We start from the raw sequence: 18478 nt of genomic DNA, 5'->3' as shown, positions 1-18478 counted from the left end.
CACATCAAGCAGCCAACAGGAGTCCACACACCCACCCACCCCACAGCAGCCCCCCTCCCGCTAGACCCCTCCGCCAGCCTGGAGGCTGTGGGGAGCCTGCTCAGACTCTGGCAGGTTAAGCCCCTTCTCACTTTCCTGCTTTAGGCATGCCGCTGGCAGGCAGCAGAAGGCAAACTCCCTGAAGCAAGCCTGGGGTGGGGGAGGTTTGTATGGAGGTGAGCCCGGGGCCGTCAGCCTAATGCCCACAGTGGGCACACGCAGGGCTAGACCTTCTCTTCTCTCCCTGCAAGCCCGCTCCCCGGGCCCCTGGAATTCCCTGTTCCTCTCACCAATGACCACATTTCCTCGCGAAGCAGGTAAAGGAGATGCACACGGACTAAACGGCACAGATTTTCCACCAAATTACCGAGTCTACATTTTCCAGCTACCAACCATGAAAGGGTTTTGTGCTTGTGTGGCAGTAGGCCTGTGATGCAAACACACAGAGCAGGAAGCTTCTTACCATTCATTTTATTACTTGTTTTCCACATCCTTAAAAAAAAAAAAAAAAAAGACTTGAGCTTCCTATATGGTCGAGTTGGATCTGGACCACTGAGCCTGGGCCGGCCCCCAGCATCCTTGTCTGCAGCAGAGGTGAAGGCAGGAAGGAGGGTTCCCTGGCAGGGGAGGGCATGTGCCCCGTTGCCAAGCACCAGCAGGGGTGCAGTGCTCCTGCGGGCTCCGCCAAGGACAAGCCGTGCTACTTCAAAGTCACCTACGCCCTCTGAGCTCATCTGTTCCTTCATACCTGCTGCAGGGTCTGCGTGATGCCGGATACTTAGGAAGTCCACCAAACAAAACCCTAAGATGCCCAAGGCAGGTGCTGACCTCTCTGTGACCGCTGCTGAGAAGGGGAGAAGGGACAGGAGGCCAGCGGGCAGGACCAAGGGAGGGCTGAGCTGAGGCACCCAGAACCCTTGTCATCCTGACCACACTCTCCACCCCCTCCCCCCAGCCCTGTCCGTCCCTTTCAGGGGCTCCGAAACGTGCCCAGCCTCACTCACAGAAGCCTGAAGAGAGGAACAGACTCATCTTCCTGAGGTCTCTGAGTAGAATGTCTAGAAGTTTTCCGTTCCTTACTCTTATCAAGCATGGCTACCTGGGAAGTCAGCCTAAACATCCAGTGACGTGATCTCCTGGACACGAGCTTCTGAGACAGTCCTCCTGGGACTTACTCAGTCCTGAACACACTGCAATCACCCGCTCGGTGACGCGCCGTCAGTCCAGCCCCGTCCCCTCCCTCCCGCCTCAGTAGCCAGCCGCGCGTCCCTCGGCCCTGAGCAGGCACGGCAGCCACAAGGCGACAGCCCCTTTTGGGCGCCGAGCTGGCCTGGGTCTCAGCTCAGGCACCCGTGTTCCCTGATGGCAGAACCTGCCGGGCAGCTCCTCCTAGGAAATGTGCACACAGACAGTTCCCGAAGATTCCTCACATCCAATAAGGACGGAAGTGGCAACATAAGGTTGGGGGAAGAGATCTGACCCTGGGGACAGACACGAGGCAGGTAAGCCACAGATAGCACTCCCGGTATACCGCTGAGGGCCACCTGCGAGGGGCAGGGGTGCACAGCAGGCCCTTCTGGTCTGGAGACCCCTTAGTCAAGCCCTCGTCTCCCAGGACGAAGTCAACAAAGCTAACCAGCCCCTTACACGTGTTACGGTTTGAATTGTGTCCCCCAAATTCATGTTGAAGTCCTAACTTCAGTACCTAAGAATGTGACCTTATTTGGGGACAGAGTTTTAAAGAGGTGATCGAGTCACAGTGAGGGCACTGGGGTCCAACGTGGCTGCTGTCCTACACAAAGGGGGAATCTGGACGCACGCAGACACAGAGAAGCCATGTGGACACAAAGATGACCAGTGAGAAGCCAGGAGGGAGCCCCGGGGCACAGTCTCCTCACTGCGTCAGTAGGAACAGGCCTGGCCACCCCCTGACCCTGGACTCTGGCCCCCAGGCTGAGAATGAGTGTCCGCTGGTCACAGGGACTGGGCTGTGGGCTGTGGGCTGGGCTCCGGTGTAATGTTCGGGGCTCTTCCAAGGACTCATCAGGAAATTCCGTTCGGCAGATGATCTCCCCGGCCTTCTGGGAGGTGGCTGAATTCTCCTGAGGGTGTGGAGAGGCAGGCAGCGGAGCCGACCAGGTACTCGTCCTGGGAAGAGAACCACAGGCAGCCCCTTCCTAGGAGCCCGGGGCCTTTACCTCTGCACCCCACTCCTCTCACACTAGACTGACTCCACACAGGCAAATCCAGCTTCGGCCACGGGCAGAGTTCTCTCCAAATGAAACCCAGGCCCCCGATTTACCAGGAAAGCAAGGGCCAAGCCCTCCTCCGAGCTGAGCTCAGGGAGGGCGGATGCTAGGAAATGGGGCAGTCCTGGTCCCTCTGTGGCCGACGCAGTGGCCAGGCAAGCGTGGTGTGCATGTGCCTGTGGGCCCACCAGACCCCGGCCGGCTAGGGCCGTCCTAGTGGGAGGGACAAGACAGGGACGCGGCATCTGAATGAACCTGAGCCAAGAAGGCCACAGGCGTGGCTGAGAAATGCGCCCCGAACAGTGGCCTCCCTGAGCAAACAGCGGCACAAAGTCAGGGGTGCTCAGGCCAATGGCGGAACTCCCAGCACCTTCACGGCCCGGAAGCAGGGAAGGTTCGGTTGGAGCAGGGTGAGGGCGTGGGACAGCCCCTAGGAGAAGTGGCCAGGCTCTGGACAGCTTCAGCGGGACTGAGCTGATGAAGAAGGTGGTTAGGGGCGCCCCACCTCGGGACCCTGTGTTCCCCACCCCACAGCTGCTCCTCAAGGGCTCTCTGGACCCCCGCCATCAGGCTGTTTGGATCCTTGGGCCGGCTCTGAGCCCCCGGTGGCACCGCAGCCGCGAAGAGCGGCTCTGCCTCGACTCTGCTTGCAGATGCCATCTGTGGGGGTAAGGTGGCAGTAGGCACTGTAGGGGTGGGGGGACTCCGGGGACCCACAGAGTGTCCAAGGGAGGCATGCAGAGGCACCACGGCGCGGCAGCTGCATGCTGAGGAGAGCGGCTGCTGGGAAGGGCTGGAACTGGGTCCAGAAGGTTCTGCTGTGGGGGTGTCCGGAGGCAGCTGGGATGCCGGGCGGAACCTTCGGCAGGAAAGGCCTGAGGTGTCACCAGCCCTGCCGCCTTCCACCTGAGCACGCAGGATCTTTGGTTTCGGCCTGGTGGGGCCCTTCTGTCTCCAGTAGGGCAGGTGTCTGTGCGCAGGGCCATGAGCCCAGCGAGAGCCCCGGGAGGGGGCCCACGGCCAGGAAGCCTGGCACTTGGGCCCAAGGCCCCGAGGACGCCTCCCCAGCCGATCCACCTGGGTCCTCATGGTGGCTACTTCCTGAGACAGGCCTGCCAGGGCCGCAGCGAGCCGATCCAGCTTCTCGGAGAGGGCAGCGCCCAGGCTGCGGAGCTCGGGCTGCAGACAGCTTCCGCAGGGGCATGGCGGTGGGGGCGCCTGCAGCAAAGCCGGCCGGACAGCAGCCGCAGCGGGCGGCTCTGGCAGGCCTCCGGGAAGTGGCTTCCCGTGGGTTCCCGCTGAAACCAAAGCAGGGACATGGGGTCAGAGTTCACGGGCTGTCAGAAGCTTTCTCTCCCCCCACAAGGCCCCTTCGGCATCCTCCCCAGCTACTCAGGCCTGGCTTTAGATGGGACAGAAGTGGCTCCGGCTTGAGGACACGGATGCCAGTGCCCCGGGCATCAGAGGTGGCGGCACGCCTCCCAGCTACTCCCCGCATTCGTGGACAGGATAAACCCCGTACTGGGTCTTGAGCTTTCCCGGAGCAGCGAGTGGCCTTCCCACCATCTAGGAAAAGGACTGCCTTTCAGGGAAAAGGACATCCCAGACCACCAAACCCTGCCCTACGCGTCAGAGGGCAGGGTCTGGAGAAAGCTCAGCGGAGAGCAAGAGGCCAAGGCCATGGACAGTATCTGGGAAAGGGGCCCAGGGGGGCCAGAGCAGCCCGGGGCAGGGTGTCTTCCCGTGGGGTGACCAGAGGCAGCATCAGTGCCCAGCGCTGCGCTCACCAGCACATCCGTCCTGACCTCTACCCGCCCTATTCTGAGGTCAGACGCACAGGATTTTAGACCTTAAATTATTTTTACAAAAATCACCTAATCCTTTCCCCTAAGGCCCTTTGGAACGGGTCTCCACCCCAGGCAAACCTCACAGGAAAGCGCACGTACCACCCCAGACCGGTGGGGCCCACCTGCCTTCCCCCACTTCGCCGCACCCAGCCCAGCTCTGTCCCCTCTTCAGCACCCGGGCTCCAGCCAGAAGGAAGGGGAGAAGGCCCTCACTTGTGGAGAACCTAACTCTGACCCTGCGGGATGGAACGCTGCCTGGTCAGCTTCTTCGGGAAGGATCCCACGCGAAGGGCTAAGGGCTAGGATGCCGGCGGCGCGGCAGGCACACTTCTCCCGGAAGGGAGAGGCAACGGGGCCGGCAACCTGGGGCTGGCTCGGCACCCTCGGTAAAATGGCTGCGCCTCCAGAGTCGCAGAAGTGGGGAGCTGGCGTCGAAGCCCCCCCCCAGCTACTGGGGGGAGGGTCCTGGCGCAGGTCCCCCGGTGAGCCAGGAGACTGAGCCCCACGCGTGCCCTCCACATGCCCCTGCCAGGTACAGGGAAGGGCTTCCCCAGGGCCAGGTGTGACACCGACCCCATCTCTCCAGATGCCCTCGGCCAGGTCATTCAACACTACAGGGCCCTTTTCCTCACCCCTCTGGACGGTCTCGTCAAACCCCAGACTCTGATTCTGGGTATGATCTACCAGTAGGTCTGTCTCTAGAAAGTACTTTCAGGAAAAAGCCAGCTATTTCTGTGAGAAAACAGTGAACGAAATAACCACCCGGGCCTCGAGATGAGAGCCCTCGTGCCTCTGACCCGAACGAGCTGCGAGGCCGCTGAGCACAAGCCGCCCCCTGCTTCTTCTGGACCGTCTGCCCTGCGGGAAGGAGCTAAGCAGCAGGGAGGGCAGGCGGAGACCACAGCAGACGCTGACCCCCTGCCTACCCTGTGCCCGCAGGGCCCCTGACGACGTAAGGGGTCAGGGAAGCCACCAGTTCACCTGCAACACTGGGTCTTCCGTTTCCAGGCCCCAGACCCCTGGATTCTTCACCGACCCTGGGCTTCCAGGCCAGGGATCCAGGAACTGATCCAGGAGGCTGGCAGGGCCCCGGGCCAGGCCTTTTCTCGGGCTGAGCGGCAGGGCAGGGGTTCCCAGCGGCTCCTGCGGAAAGAGCACAGACCACCTGGGGTGTGGATACCCCTTCTGACACGCGGATACTTGAACACGGCCTAAAAAATGGAACTTTCAACTTTCAAACACTGGTGAAACGGGGTGCAGGATGGCCACGCTCGGCCTGTCGGGGAGGCCAGCCCCACCTGAATGGCTTGCTAGGGCACGTGTGATGCAGGTGGATTGGATTAGTTCTGGAATCATCTGCAGCCAGGAAGTGACACCTCTAGCTCTCCCCTGAGGTGAACGCCGGAGGGACCAGACAGAGAGGGCCGTGATCTGCAGGCCCCAACCGGTGAGGCTCCTCCAGGCATGCACTGGGGGCGCCCCATGGGCCATGGGGAACTGCCCTGTGCCCAGCCCACTCTGCCGTATCCCACATGAGGAACATGGTGTGGTCCAGCCCATGCTGGGGCCAAGGACTGCGTGGAGCCGCGGGCCTGCGTTGGCAGAGAACTCCCTTCCCAACTGTTCACCGCACCCCTACCTCCTCCGGCACTGCCCGGGGGCGCAGGCCGGCCCGGGGTTTCCGATGACACGTCTCTCCAGGGCAACTGGAACCTGCCCCCCGTCTTCTCTTCTGCTTTTCCTGCAGGGAGAAACACCAGGTCAGGCCTGGACTGAGGAGCGACACTGCCCAGGGGAGCAGGCAGCATTTCTTGACAGGACAACCTCTAAGTTCTCCCACGTGGGAGAATCTCTCTGTGGACAGTTCTTGTTTATCATCAAATTTGGACAATTTAGGGGCGCCTGGGTGGCTCAGTGGGTGAAGCCTCTGCCTTCGGCTCAGGTCATGATCCTAGGGTCCTGGGATCGAGCCCCACATCAGGCTCTCTGCTCAGCAGGGAGCCTGCTTCCCCCTCTCTCTCTGCCTGCCTCTTTGCCTACTTGTGATCTCTGTCAAATAAATAAATAAAATCTTAAAAACACACACACACACACACACACACACACACACACCCTGACTTAAAGCTTCTGCTCGCCGTGCCGTCCACTCCGAAGACCTCCATCTCGGCTAAACGTACTGTTGGAGGCCCGGCACAGCCACAAGCAAAGCCACCAGACAAGGAGCCAGGCTGGCTCGCCCGAGCCACGGATGCCCCCATCCAGAAGGCCCAGCATCAAGGTTTAGAGAACCGGCCACTCGAAAGCCTGCTTCTCTCTCTGTGTGCCCTAACTCCCGCTCGGATGCTTTAAATTCCCCAGTAAAGGGTGAACCTGCCAAATTCAGACACCCCGCCCTGGGGACCAAGAAAGGCAGAGTCCCTGGTGCCTCCTGACCCGGCACCACGTGCCCCACAGGGGCTGAGGATTATAAATCCAGTTCCTCCAAGTCCCCTGACAGCTTTTGCCAACACACGTCCTATGATAATAAGAACCACAGGACTAGCCCGGGGTTGGGGGGGCAAATGTCCACAGGGCTCCCCACAAGTCACATGGGCTGGGAGAGCGCCTCGGGCTTCCCTTGCTGAGAGCATCCCCTCGGACAGGGACGTGGACACGCGTGGACAGACGGTATCAGCGCATATGGCGCGCACATGATATAGCGACAATGTATTCGTGTTAGGTTCGTTGCCGGCTTCCTCACTCAACACAACTTGCTCAACCATCGCGGGGCCCTATGCCTCGCCCCACCCTCTCTGTCAGAGGAGGCTCAGCTTGCAGGAACTCAAGCGTGACCAAAGCAGAGAGTTCCAGCAAGAGTCAGGCCAGGAGAGAACCCAGGCCCCCTCGCAAGAGCCCCTGGGCTCACCGGCACGGAGCCGGCAGGGGTCCCCGAGCTCTGCTCTCCCTGGGCCTTCACCGGGGCCACTGCCAGTGGAGGCGCCGCCTGGGCCCAGGGACAGGGGGCCAGGAGCCTTGCAGCCGGGCGGTCCCTCTCTGGCAACACAGGGGTGGGGACGGCTCACCCTGTGGGAGCAGCTGCCAGAGCTCGTCTCCTTCTGAGCTGCTGAAGCTGGAGCTCGAGCTGGAGCCGGGGCTGGGGCTGGGACCCGCCAAGCAGGCGAAGCGCAAGGGCCTCCCTGGCAAGATCCCCTTCAGAGAGTTCTCCAGACAGCGGAGCGGGGAGGGCTTCGGGGCGGCACCTGGGCAAACGGCAACAGAAGAACATTCGGTCCATCGGCTGGATGACAGGCAGGAGGCCCCTCTAGCTCTGGGAGACCCTGTAGAGCTCCCGCTCTGGCCACGGAAGGTACGGGGGAGCGAAGGCAGCGCGCAACTTTCCTGAAGTTCCAAGTCCCTGGCACCAGCCCCAGCAGTCTGGCTGCAGACAGGCCCTGGGTATGAGAGCCGGGCCGCCCCCCCTACTTGCTTCACTCAGCACCAGTGGTCCAAAAGCGGAGACACAGGCCTGTCCACGGGAAGCCCCCCAGAGCCAGCGCTCCTCTGCTGGAAATATTTAGAAATACCACATTTATCCAAATAAGCCAGACCCTGCCAGCCACTCGGGCAGGGCCGGGAAGGAGCAGCGCTGTCAGGACAAATGAGCAGTGGAAATAGCAGGGGGTCCCCCGCCCACCCGGGACCGCAGGCAACAACTACAATTAGGGAAGCCACCGGTCATCTCCCGGAGAAACCCCACGGCCGCTGGAAACCATCCCCCTCTGTCCAGCAGGCCGGCTTATGGGTTTCTTCAGGCACGCGTCGGGGCACGGCAGCGGTCTGGGAAATGCACGCGCTCCAGCACACAGCCCGGGCCTGGCGGGGATGGAAGGAGCAGGGAAGAGGGGAGGATTCTACTGGAAGGGAAGACGCGCCGGGAAACACCGGGGGGTTGGCAGCTCACCGTCTGGGAGCCACCTCCACGGCCCCGGCCTGGCAGCCCCGTGGTCTTTGAGCCCTCGCTGGTAGCAGACGGGGACACCGCTGGATGTAAGCGCCTGGGGGCTGGCCAGCTGGAAGCTGCTGGTGGCTGCTTCCCCCTGACTCTGTCCCAGATGAAATGGCTCCCCGGCCTCGCCTCTCAGTCCTGTTTAAATGGGAAGAGGCCCGTCAGCCCCATGGAGCACTGAGGCAAGGAAGTCACCAGACAAGAGTGTAGCTTCTGCCACTGCTGGCTTCTCGGGCCACATGAGCACCAGCTGTGGGACACATGCCAGGCCTACAGATGTTCCCAGGAGCCGCCAAAATCTTCCAGGACCTCTTTATCCCCAGACCCCATACCTGGACTGCTGGGGGCCCCAAAGCTCAGTGAATGTGCTGGACACCAAGGCATGCGGGCCCAACCCACCCAGGATCGAGAGATGCTCTGCTGCCAAGGCCTGGGCTCAGGCCTGGACTCGGAGCAGCAGGAGGTGGGACTTGCAATCCATCTCCTTGGCAGGTCCCAGTCCCGGCCCTGGCCCTAGCCCCAGCCGCAGCCCCAGCTCCAGCCCTGGCCCCAGCCCCGGCCCCAGCCCCGGCCCTGATGCAGCCCTGGGTACCCTGCCCAAACTCCATCCACTATGGAAAGGCTGGCAGCACTGTCCGGCTTCCTGGCCTCACACAGCCTCTGCCCAGGCCATTTCCAGGGCATCTTCTCCTCTCAGGGCTGGCTGGAGTCTGGCCAGTTGCGTGGGGGGGGCAGGGCCGGGGCTAGCTGTGTGACAGTCACCCTCCCCTGCTCCTCGACACCCACGCCAGGGCAGTCATGCTTTACCTTCCTTGTCTGCCGTCCAGTTCTTGGGCTCCCCCCTCTGGAGCGCCCTGTCCCCTGCCGAGGACCAGGACGAGGCTGACTGCGGCCTGAGCAAAGGTATCTCTCTGAGACAGTTCTCCAGGCCCTGGAGCGGGGAGCTTCCCACTGGGCTTCCTGTGAAAAGCCCACATTTGCAACCTTGGAGGGTCAGAGCTCAGTCTCTGCAAAGCCCGGGAGCCTAGCCTCCACCCCTCTGTCCAGGGCAGCTGGGGCCACAGTAGGAGGTTCAGAGCCCTGGGCCTGTCATGGCAAGCACCTGGAGCCCAGCACATGTCAATCCTGGCTCTGGGCAGGCCTGCCCGGGGCCAGCCCTGGAAGAGGCCAGCCTGTCCGAGCCGTGTACACAGAACCTGGTCAGTGGGCTGTGACAAGGGCGACCCATCCCTGGGAGGGAGGCCACCCTGCTGCCTTGCCCACAGACAGCCCTGAGGCTCCCTGCACCAGCCAGAGGGAAACGCTCAGGGGCCGTCACCTCCAGATACGACGTAGCAGGCTGAGAAGGCCAACACTAGCACGCTCACAACTTGGGGGGAAAAAAAAGCAAAAACACAGATACATCAAAAATACTGTAGTTCTAGTGACAAAGCTATAGAAGCAGCAGGAAGTAGATGAACCAAAAATCCAAAAAAACGGAAATGCCCTTCCTGGGTGAGCTGACATCGTGGCCACACTCTTTCCCGAAGGCGCGCGCTGCGGCGGGGCGGGCGGGGCAGGAAGAACAAGAACCAGCGCTTTGGGCTGCCGCGGGGGCCGGAAGAGCGAAGCTTAACCACAGGAGCCCCAGAGGCAGTCTCCCTGGGTTCCAGAGCCACACGGGGAGCTGGGCGGGAAGCTTCTAAAAGGCAGCACGAACTCTCCGTGGTTTGGGTTCCTCAGAAAGCGAAGTGCACGGACAGAGGCCGCACAAGCAGGCAACGCGCAAACCCCCACGGGCGGTGCCGAGCAGCGGTCAGTGGGAACCGGCTGCGGCGAGTGTCCGAGAAACTTGCAGGCAAAATTCAGGAAGGTGCCGCAGGGAGATGGCAAACAGAAAGCAGGTGGGAGGCCTGCGGTTAGAGTTCCACCGCCCCTGGAAGCTGAGAGAACGTGTGGCCGGCGGTGGTGACTCAGGACGGAGGACAGCACCATCTCTCCTCCGAAACCTTTTATAGCTTTTGAACGAGACACTGATTACCTATTAAAAACTAAACCTTAAAAAGAAAGGCTGGCTGCATTTGGGGGGAAAGAGCCCCCACAGTAAGGGGCTGGCCTCGGCGGGCGCAGGAATCCAGGCCGCCACAGGCACAGGCGGCCCCGGCGAGCCCGCGGCAGAGTCCTGGGGCAGCTCTAGGCCTTCCGCCAACAACAGATGCGGCAGGATACAGAGGTGAGCAACGGGGGGACCCAGTGTCTGTGGACAAGGCAGACCAAGAGCGCTTGGATGACTCAAGTGGGGACAAAGGTCAAGAGGGGACATTATAGAGTCCTACGGGATTCCAAAGAGGTGTGACAGCTCACCGTGGCCGCCCCTGCCCCACCGAGACGGGGGCAGGCGGGCGGCACTTGACGAGCCGCAGGTCACCACTGACACTCCTTAAAGTGCTTTTACATGAACCTCGGAATATTTTTTCCTAGGTCAGAGGTCAGTCTATTATTATAGGCATTTCTTTGTGGTTGGGATAAGGAAAAAGTTGACACTAGAGGGGACCTCGTTCTATTTTGTAAGGGGTCTTAGATGTAGTCCTGCCCTTTCGGAGCTAAGTGCGCACTGCCAGCCTGTGCCAAGTCCCGTGTCCGCTCCTGCCCCGGTACCCCCGCTCTGCTCCAGACGCCGGGCACGGCAGTCTGCCCCAGTTGGCTCGGACAGGACGGTGGGCATGGAGGCCTCTCGTCCTTCCCCAGGACTGACTCCCAGCCTCAGGCTTCCCAGCTCACCTTTTCCCCGTGGACGTCCCTGGCTGCCCCCAGGGCTCTGGAAGTCCAGGTCCCCATCGGTGCTGCTGGATGAGGAGAAGCTGGGAGGGGTGCTGTGGGGACCCGACAGGAAGGCAGGGCTGTCTCTCACACAGGCCGGCAGACTCAGAGCCAGAAGAGGACCCCCAGCTGCCTCTGCAGGAAACAGCACAGCTGACATCACGAGAAAGCCACTGGCCAAGAGGTCCCCTGGGCCCTGGCCTAGGGGTGGGCACCCAGGACACCTACCCCAAAGGATATCCCCCAAGGGTCTCCCCTTAGGTTAGGGGCTCAAGCACTGGTTGAAAAACCCACGCGAACCCAACTGCATGTCTCGTGGGGCTGGAAGGTAAGAGCCCTCCGAGGGGCCAGGGAGCAGGAAGAGCTGGGCTCCCACCACGTTCGGGAACTGCTCAGGGGGACGCACCGGTAAGGGGGCTACAGAAGGGCCTGCAGCTGCAGAGGCCCAGGAGGAGGAACGGGGGACCTAACGATGTCCTCAGCACCCCTGCGCCCAGGGGCCCGTCTACCTTCACTGTGGGGTCTGCAGGGCTGTAGCTCGGGCCTCTGAGACCCGGGGTCTCCCGGCTGAGGGCTCCGGAATCCAGAGGCGGCCAGCGGCTGGGGAGGTAACGACCCACTCAGGGGAATGCCCTTCAGACAGGCCTCCAGGGCTTCCAGGGGTGAGCTCGAGGCACTGCCGGCTGGGACAGGGGAGATGGTCCTATCACCATCTCGGGCACGTGCCCCCGGCCCAGCCCCAGGTTGGCTGCCCCAACCTGCCTTGTGCAGGGCTGACAAGGCCCACACGGGCGTGGAGGCCTGCCAAGCAGGACACCCTGTGGGGGACTCTGGATCACTCCCTGTTCCCACAGGGCAAGGACAAGTCTGCACCCCAGCCCAGGGTGGCGTGGAGATACCCACATGCACGCAGCGGCCAGCTTCCTGACGGGCAGGAAAGTTCTATAAATGGAAGTCCCCAGAATAGACAGCTTCCAGGCAGGGGCCCAGATAAGAGAGGACGCGGGTGAAGAGAAGGGAGTCACCCCCTAAGAAGGCCCGCATGGTCCTCCCCCTGCAGGCTGGACCTGCTCCCTCCCCTTCGGGCTGGCAGAACCTTGCTGGTGGGGCAGAGAATCCCACCGGAGGACTTCAGAGATGCCCCCAGGCCTTACCTTGAGCTAGGGGACCCCAGCTGGGCACTTGGACCCCTCTGGTTTCTCCATTGCCCCCCTGGCTGCTGGTGGCAGAGGGGCTGCGGGTCCACTTGCTGAGCTGACAGGATGCAGGCACTGGGGGACTCCGGGCCCAGCCGTCCTCCAGCTTCACCGTGGAGAGCGCGCTGCCAGCTCCCGGACCGGGACCCGGAGGAGGGGTCTGGAGGGGTTTGGGCCCTGTGGGAAGCCCCCGTGAGGCCGATATAGGGTCAGGACAGGGCTCTCAAGGCCCCTGGCTCCAAGGCGGTCACGGCTCGAACACCAGCACATGGAGCAGCTCACACCCCCACCTTGCCCCAGGCCCCTGTGGGGCACCTCCAGACATTTCTACTGAGGAATGCCACATCAGCACCACAGTGTGTGCAAACACGCCCCCAGCCCACAGGACCATGATGAGAACACCCAATTCTCTGTCTGCTGGGCCAGAGCTCTCGCTTCTGTTCTCGGCCTCCTCTTCCCTATGCTCCATTCTTCCCTTCTGGAACTTTCAGCACTACTCCAACAGTCAAGCTGGATAGCGACCACGGATTGATGAAGCACTTCCTACATGCTGAGCTGCCTTTACAGGGACGGCCCCTGACATACGGCAACTGTGACCTACACACAGAGGGAAGGCCTCGAGGGCCTGATATGGGGGCCCGCTTGGAGCTGGAGAAGCAAACAGATTATCGTCCTGGGGCCCTCCCGGACCAGCCAGGGGCCTTTACCTCCAGAATTCCTTGGGCAAGCCCCTGGGTCCTCCTGCAGTGGCGGGTCCCCCACTCCCAAGGGGATGGGACGCCTGTGCCGGGCCTCCGGGATCTCCTTCAGACAGTTCAGCAGACCCTGCAGGGGACAAGCCCCGGAAGCTGCCTCTGTCTTCACTATAGGAAAGAGGAACGTATTGTCACCCTGAGCCCAGTCACGACAAACAACAAAAAGTAGACAGTCCAGAAATCTGGGAATGTGGGCCACTGTTTTCTTGGTGCTTGCTTTAAAAAATGCCTGTCTTGGGGGTTCCTGGGGGGTGCAGTCATCACGGGATGGAGCCCCAGGATCTGTGCTCAGCGCAGAGGCTACTGAAGACTGTGCCTCTTCCTCTGCCCCTTCCCCACCCCGACTCTTTCTCTCTCCCCCTTGCCTCTTAAAATAAATAAATACATCTTAAAAAAAAAAAAGTCCTGTCTTCACACCTCCCTGAAGCAGACGGCAGGAAGGAGGGAAGATGAGGAGGCCAGCATCAAGATGGGGCACGACACAGAGAAGGAAGCGAGTGGACAGGTCCCTTCCTGCCTATGGTTCCCTGGGTGCTGAGCGGAGCATCTCTCTGAGGAGGACCGAGCTTTTCACACACACACACGCGCGCGCCCTCAAGTACCTTCCTGTATCTGAGCTTCACTGTACCTGAAGGTGGGATCAGTGAGCCCCTTTCACAGATGGGGAAACCAAGGCTCAAAGGAGCCTCTCACAGTCTTCACAGCTCCTGCCCCCGCCACGCTGCCCGATACTACCTCCCCCCCCACCTAAGCAGCCACTTGGACTCAAAGCAAAGGGACACTCAGTAGCTCCTCCTCAGAGGTCCCACAGTAAGACGAGTGAAAGACAGGAGGATCCAGGGCCACGTCTGTTTCCGAGTTTCCTTCTACCAGCTGACCAAATGTCATTCTCCTAAGAAAGCCGCCTGCCTCCAGAAATAGGCCACCGACGACCGGGGAGCAGCCGCTCCTTTGGGAAGACATGGTATTTACAGAGAAACGGCCACAGAAAGGCAACCTGAGCTTTTCTGGAGCTTCAGACCTTGGCCTAAGGAGACAGGTCCCAGGGGACTCACCTTCCCAGGGCAGGCTCTCAGGCCCCAGCTCCGCTCTGGTTCGCTGAGGGGCGCCCTGGCCGGCGACGGGAGGCAGCAAGCCTTGGGACACCTCAGGGTGCTGGGACCCAGGCACAAGGATCTCCTTCAGGCAGTTGATAAGGCCTTGCAAGGGGCTGTTCCCAGGGGAGATTCCCACGGCACCTACAAGACCAGCCAAGGCCAGGGCCGCCCTGATGATGGCAGCGATGGGAATCTCAAAGGTCCGAGATTCCCACTTGTGTGGACGGGGACATGTGCCACGTCAGGCTGTCAGGAGGCCGAGATGAGAGAGCCGCCCCACAGGCCTGTGTGAACGAGCGTGCCTCCGTTTCCCTTCCCTGCTCAGCTCCAGGGCACACCCCACTCTCAGCCTCTCACCTGTCCCCAGGGTCCCTTTCTCCTGTCTTCCATGGCCCTTCTTCCTGCTGGGGCTACAGGCAGGAGGGCTGGGCTCCCCACCTGGGGCTTCTGGGCTGTCCTTCTCTGTAGATCTTGGTTTGTCAGCAGTTTCTGTTACAGGAGAGACAGAAAGTCTTTCTAGCCCTGGCTCCTGGCCCTGAGGAACTGCCCCAGATTGTTCCCCATAGAGGACAGGCCTCTCAGTCCCCCACACATCCCTGGCGGGTGGCCAAGTCCTGGAAACTTGGGCTTGTGGCTGAGTCAGCTCCTGCAAGCTTGTCCTAGGAGTCCGGCTTGGGGCTCCTTTCCCGGTTTCCTTCTGGTGTCACTGTAAACACCAGGACTGCTTGTGCTGAGTAACCCAGAACCGCCCAAATCCAGCCTCTGACTTTGGCTCAAGAAATGAGTCGGGCAGCCTTGACATGCAGGGCCCGGTCCTGTACTCACGCTTCTCAAACCTGAGCGTGGGGACACCCAGAGCCAATCCGCCAGATGGCACTTAAAATCACAGGCTGATTAGGGTCTGTTTTCAGGAGAGCCAATTTTAGTCCATATTCTTCTAAGACATTTTAAATAAAAGACATTCCAACAAAGGCAAAATTTGCAAGAATTTCTAGAAATACAATGAGACCCCAGAGAAATTCTAGTTGCCAGCCTCTGCTCTTAGGACTGCCTTGGTGAGAAGGTCTGAGACTCAGGTCAGGTGCGTCCAGCGGTGTCCCTCGCTGACGGGCCCGCGTGTTGGAAACCACCTTCCGCTCACTATCTGTGACCACGCAGGACTCTGCAAGCAGGGCTGGGCGAGAGCGGCTCGGGGACTGAGAATCACACTTCCTCTCTGCTCTACAGACAGGGGCCCTTGTCCTGCTCTCTGGGGAGACAGCCCGCTTGAGCAATAAGGGAAACTGAGGCCTAAAGATAAGGAGGACGGCACAGAGTCCAGTCCCCCTTCCTCCAGGGTCAGAGCCCTGCCCTTGCTAGGTCGTACTCACTGAAGGGGAGGGGGCTCCCCTGGCCCCCGGCTCCAGGCGGGCTGCTGGACGATGAGCCGCTGCTAGACGTGGTGGCCATGCGGGGCCAGCCAGTGGACGTGTCTGGAAGGCAGCTGAGAAGGCCTCGGAAAGGGCAAGTCTTCATGGTCCCAGCTGCTACTGGGGAGGAGGAGAGAACACACAAAACTAGACTTAAGCCCAGCAGCAGGGAAAATGCCCCCAACGTTGCCCCTCCAGGCCCTTCCTTGTCCTGTGCCACTGACAATGACGCAGATGTCAGTTCCTCTGGATGGTCATTCCCAGGCTCTGAAACATAGATTCACAGCCCCAGTCTTGAGCTGATAGGATTCCCCCATCCCCACTTTCTGTGTCATTTGCCATCCACTGAGCAGGCTCAAAGGCCAGGGCTGGTGGGGACAGACTTCTTAAGGAAGTGCGGTCTGAGCTGAAAGCAGCCGGTGAGCAGAGCAGGAAGAAGGACCAAGAGACTGGGGATGTGGGCAGAGCACAGGCTGGGGGACTGAGCCCCAGTGGCCATGCAGACTGGGCACTGCTTCTTCCTCCTCATCTCCAGAATAGAGACTGGCCTCACCTGCCACACAGGGCACCATGGGACACGTAGAAGCCAGCATGAGAAAGGCCAGGAGCCACGGTCTCACAATCTACCCATGCCTTCTCGGGGGCAGACGTGCTCCCAGGACATTTGTGACCAAGATGACCCCACCTAGGGTTTGGCAGGGCACAGGCAGGCCCATGGCACCCAGCTTGAACTTGACGTTGTCCGACTTACCCTCAGGGTTCCCCTGCTCCCCGTCCAGGCTGACGGCCCCGCTCCCGCTCTCGGTCTCCGGGCTGACCTCCCCGAACAGGAACTCTGGAATCTCCCTGACCAGCTGCACCAGGGCAGTGAGGTGCAGGCTGTGCGGGGGTGCTCCTCCTGCCAGAGACGCCGCAGTGAACCCCCACACCCTCGGTCAGCTCCGCACTCACACTTCTGCGCACGACTGCCAACCAGCGTTTCGCGTCACCCTCCTACCACGTGGGTAGCAGTGAGGAGACAATGATGTCCGGGAAGTGAAAGGGATCCAGCCGGGACTGGGGGCTGGGGACTCTAGGTAGTGTCCCTCATTTCTCGGTACCTCTCTGAGGGGAACGTCGCCAGGGCTGCCTCCCTTCCCCCTCCCACCGGCCGGGTCCTCTGCCCTTCCTGGCACCCCTACCCTCCCGGCTCCATCCAGCTAGTCCCGTGGGCCACGTCCACCATCCAAGGCCCCCGGCGGTCAGCCCCCCCGCAGCAGCACCCTCGGGAGCCACAGGCTGGCTCTCCACGTCGTAGCAGAAAGGGGGCTTGAGTAGAGGGTGCTCTCCACGGTGACACCAAGTTTCTTCCTAGCATGGCATACAACGGGCAACAGTATGCCAGGTTCACAGCCCTGAGGGCAAAGGGGGAAAGGTCACGGAGAGGTTTGGGTATAGAGTGTTTCAAGGGCTGAGGTCACAGCGCTCCCTGAGGAGTAGAGCCAGGGACCGAGCACTGCCCAGTGGAAGGAGCTAGAGTGAGTCCGCCCGGGCCCAGGACACCCAGCAGCGCCTGACCCTCATCTACCAAGTTCACTCACCCAGGGGGCCTCCTCCCCTGGGAGTCTCCTGCCCCTCACCAGCATAGCGCCTGCCTTCCATGGCTCCTCCGGGCTCCGCAGGCGACAGGAAGGCCGAGAGGGGGAGCAGCCCATCTGTCCCTGGGAAAGCAAAGAGGGAGGGACAGCCTCCTGAGAAAGGAAGCCGGCCTCCACCTACCGCAATCACGCACGTGTGTTCGCGTCATCACCCAGACCCCCAAAAGCACGGGGCCACCAGATGCTCAGAGCCCAGGCTGCCCAGCGTTCTGGCCATTCTGGGGTGCCCGGACTGAGTCTTACCAGAACCCCGGTGCAGACTACAACGGCCTAAAACAACCAGAAGGCCCTCGGCTCGGCCTGAAGCTCTCGGAACACCAGCTCTCATAGTGCTCCTTTTGTAGACAAGACTCAGGCCTGGCGGGCTCAAGGTGACTCGGGACCTGCCTGGTCCTGGATCCTGCCTCCCTTCACTTCTCCCAGGCGCCGGAGCGGGCTCCTTACCCAGGGAGCGCAGCGTCTCGTAGTTCTCCCGCATCACGTCCCGGTAGAGGGCCCTCTGCCCCTCCCCCAGCAGCTGCCACTCTTCTTCAGAGAACCTCACGGCCAGGTCCTGGAAGGCCACGGACACCTGTGGGCACAGTCTCCGGGGAGTTGGCGGTTCCCTCCCAGGGTCACCCCCCTCGCCATGTCTCCATGGGTACACCAGGGAGTGGGGCGCAGTGAGGGTGTGGGCAGGGGCAGGTGAAGAGGTGGGGGATCTGCTCACAAGACAGGGATGGGGTTGGACCGTGTCCACAAAACCAAATGCTCAAGTCCCTACCCTCATCCCCCATGAACGTGGCCCTAGGTGGAAACAGAGTCCTTGCAGATGTAGTCGGGGTGAGGTCATGGAGTAGGTCAGGCAGGCCCTTAACCTGGTATGACTGGTGTCCTCATAAGAAGAGAAGAGACGGGGGCACCTGGGTGGCTCAGTGGGTTAAGCCATTGCCTTTGGCTTGGGGTCCTGGGATTGAGCCCCACATCAAACCCCATGTTGGGCTCTCTGCTTATCGGGGAGCCTGCTTCCCCCTCTCTGCCTGCCTCTCTGCCTACTTGTGATCTCTCTGTCAGATAAATAAATAAAATCTTAAAAAAAAAAAAAAAAGAAAGAAAGAAAAGAAAAGGAGAGACAGTCACACAGGGAGAAGGCCCGGTGACAATGGAGGCAGAGAATGAAATGACACAGCCACACCCCAAAGAACACGAGGGACCACCAGAGGCTGGAGGCAAGGAGATCCGGCCCCTGGAGCTTTCAGAGGGGGCACAGCCCCCCACTGCCCTGGTTGTAGGTCCTGCGCCTCCAGCACAGCGAGAGAAGCCGCTCGCTGGTGAAACCCGCCAGCTGGTGGTAGTGTGGCGCGGCGCCTGTCACGGTACCCGAGTCGCAGCGCCCCACGGAAGCCTGCACAGTCCGTGGCCCCCAGTCTGGGCCCAAGAAAAGGCCACCTCCAGGCCGGGAAGCCCAGCCAGCCCTGAATTCACC

At 61.2% G+C, this 18478-nt stretch overlaps 1 protein-coding gene across 1 annotated transcript; it reads right to left on the bottom strand.

Moving 5' to 3' along the window:
- Nucleotides 1-520: 520 nt before the first annotated feature.
- KRBA1 (KRAB-A domain containing 1) lies at nucleotides 521-17941 on the bottom strand. The gene is given in 17 exon segments (XM_044246823.1): nucleotides 521-3586; nucleotides 5117-5278; nucleotides 5775-5876; nucleotides 7198-7374; nucleotides 8076-8258; nucleotides 8928-9080; nucleotides 10881-11054; nucleotides 11429-11602; nucleotides 12074-12292; nucleotides 12823-12978; nucleotides 13926-14108; nucleotides 14325-14456; nucleotides 15338-15496; nucleotides 16128-16274; nucleotides 16957-17076; nucleotides 17458-17690; nucleotides 17692-17941. Coding segments are annotated over 17 exon segments (3498 nt in total). The 5' UTR covers nucleotides 17790-17941; the 3' UTR covers nucleotides 521-2660.
- Between the last annotated feature and the right edge of the window lie 537 nt (nucleotides 17942-18478).

The sequence above is a fragment of the Neovison vison genome, chromosome 4, assembly GCF_020171115.1.
Source record: "Neovison vison isolate M4711 chromosome 4, ASM_NN_V1, whole genome shotgun sequence".
NCBI classification, from domain to species: Eukaryota; Metazoa; Chordata; class Mammalia; order Carnivora; family Mustelidae; genus Neogale; species Neogale vison.
This window is presented reverse-complemented; position numbering and strand designations above follow the sequence as displayed.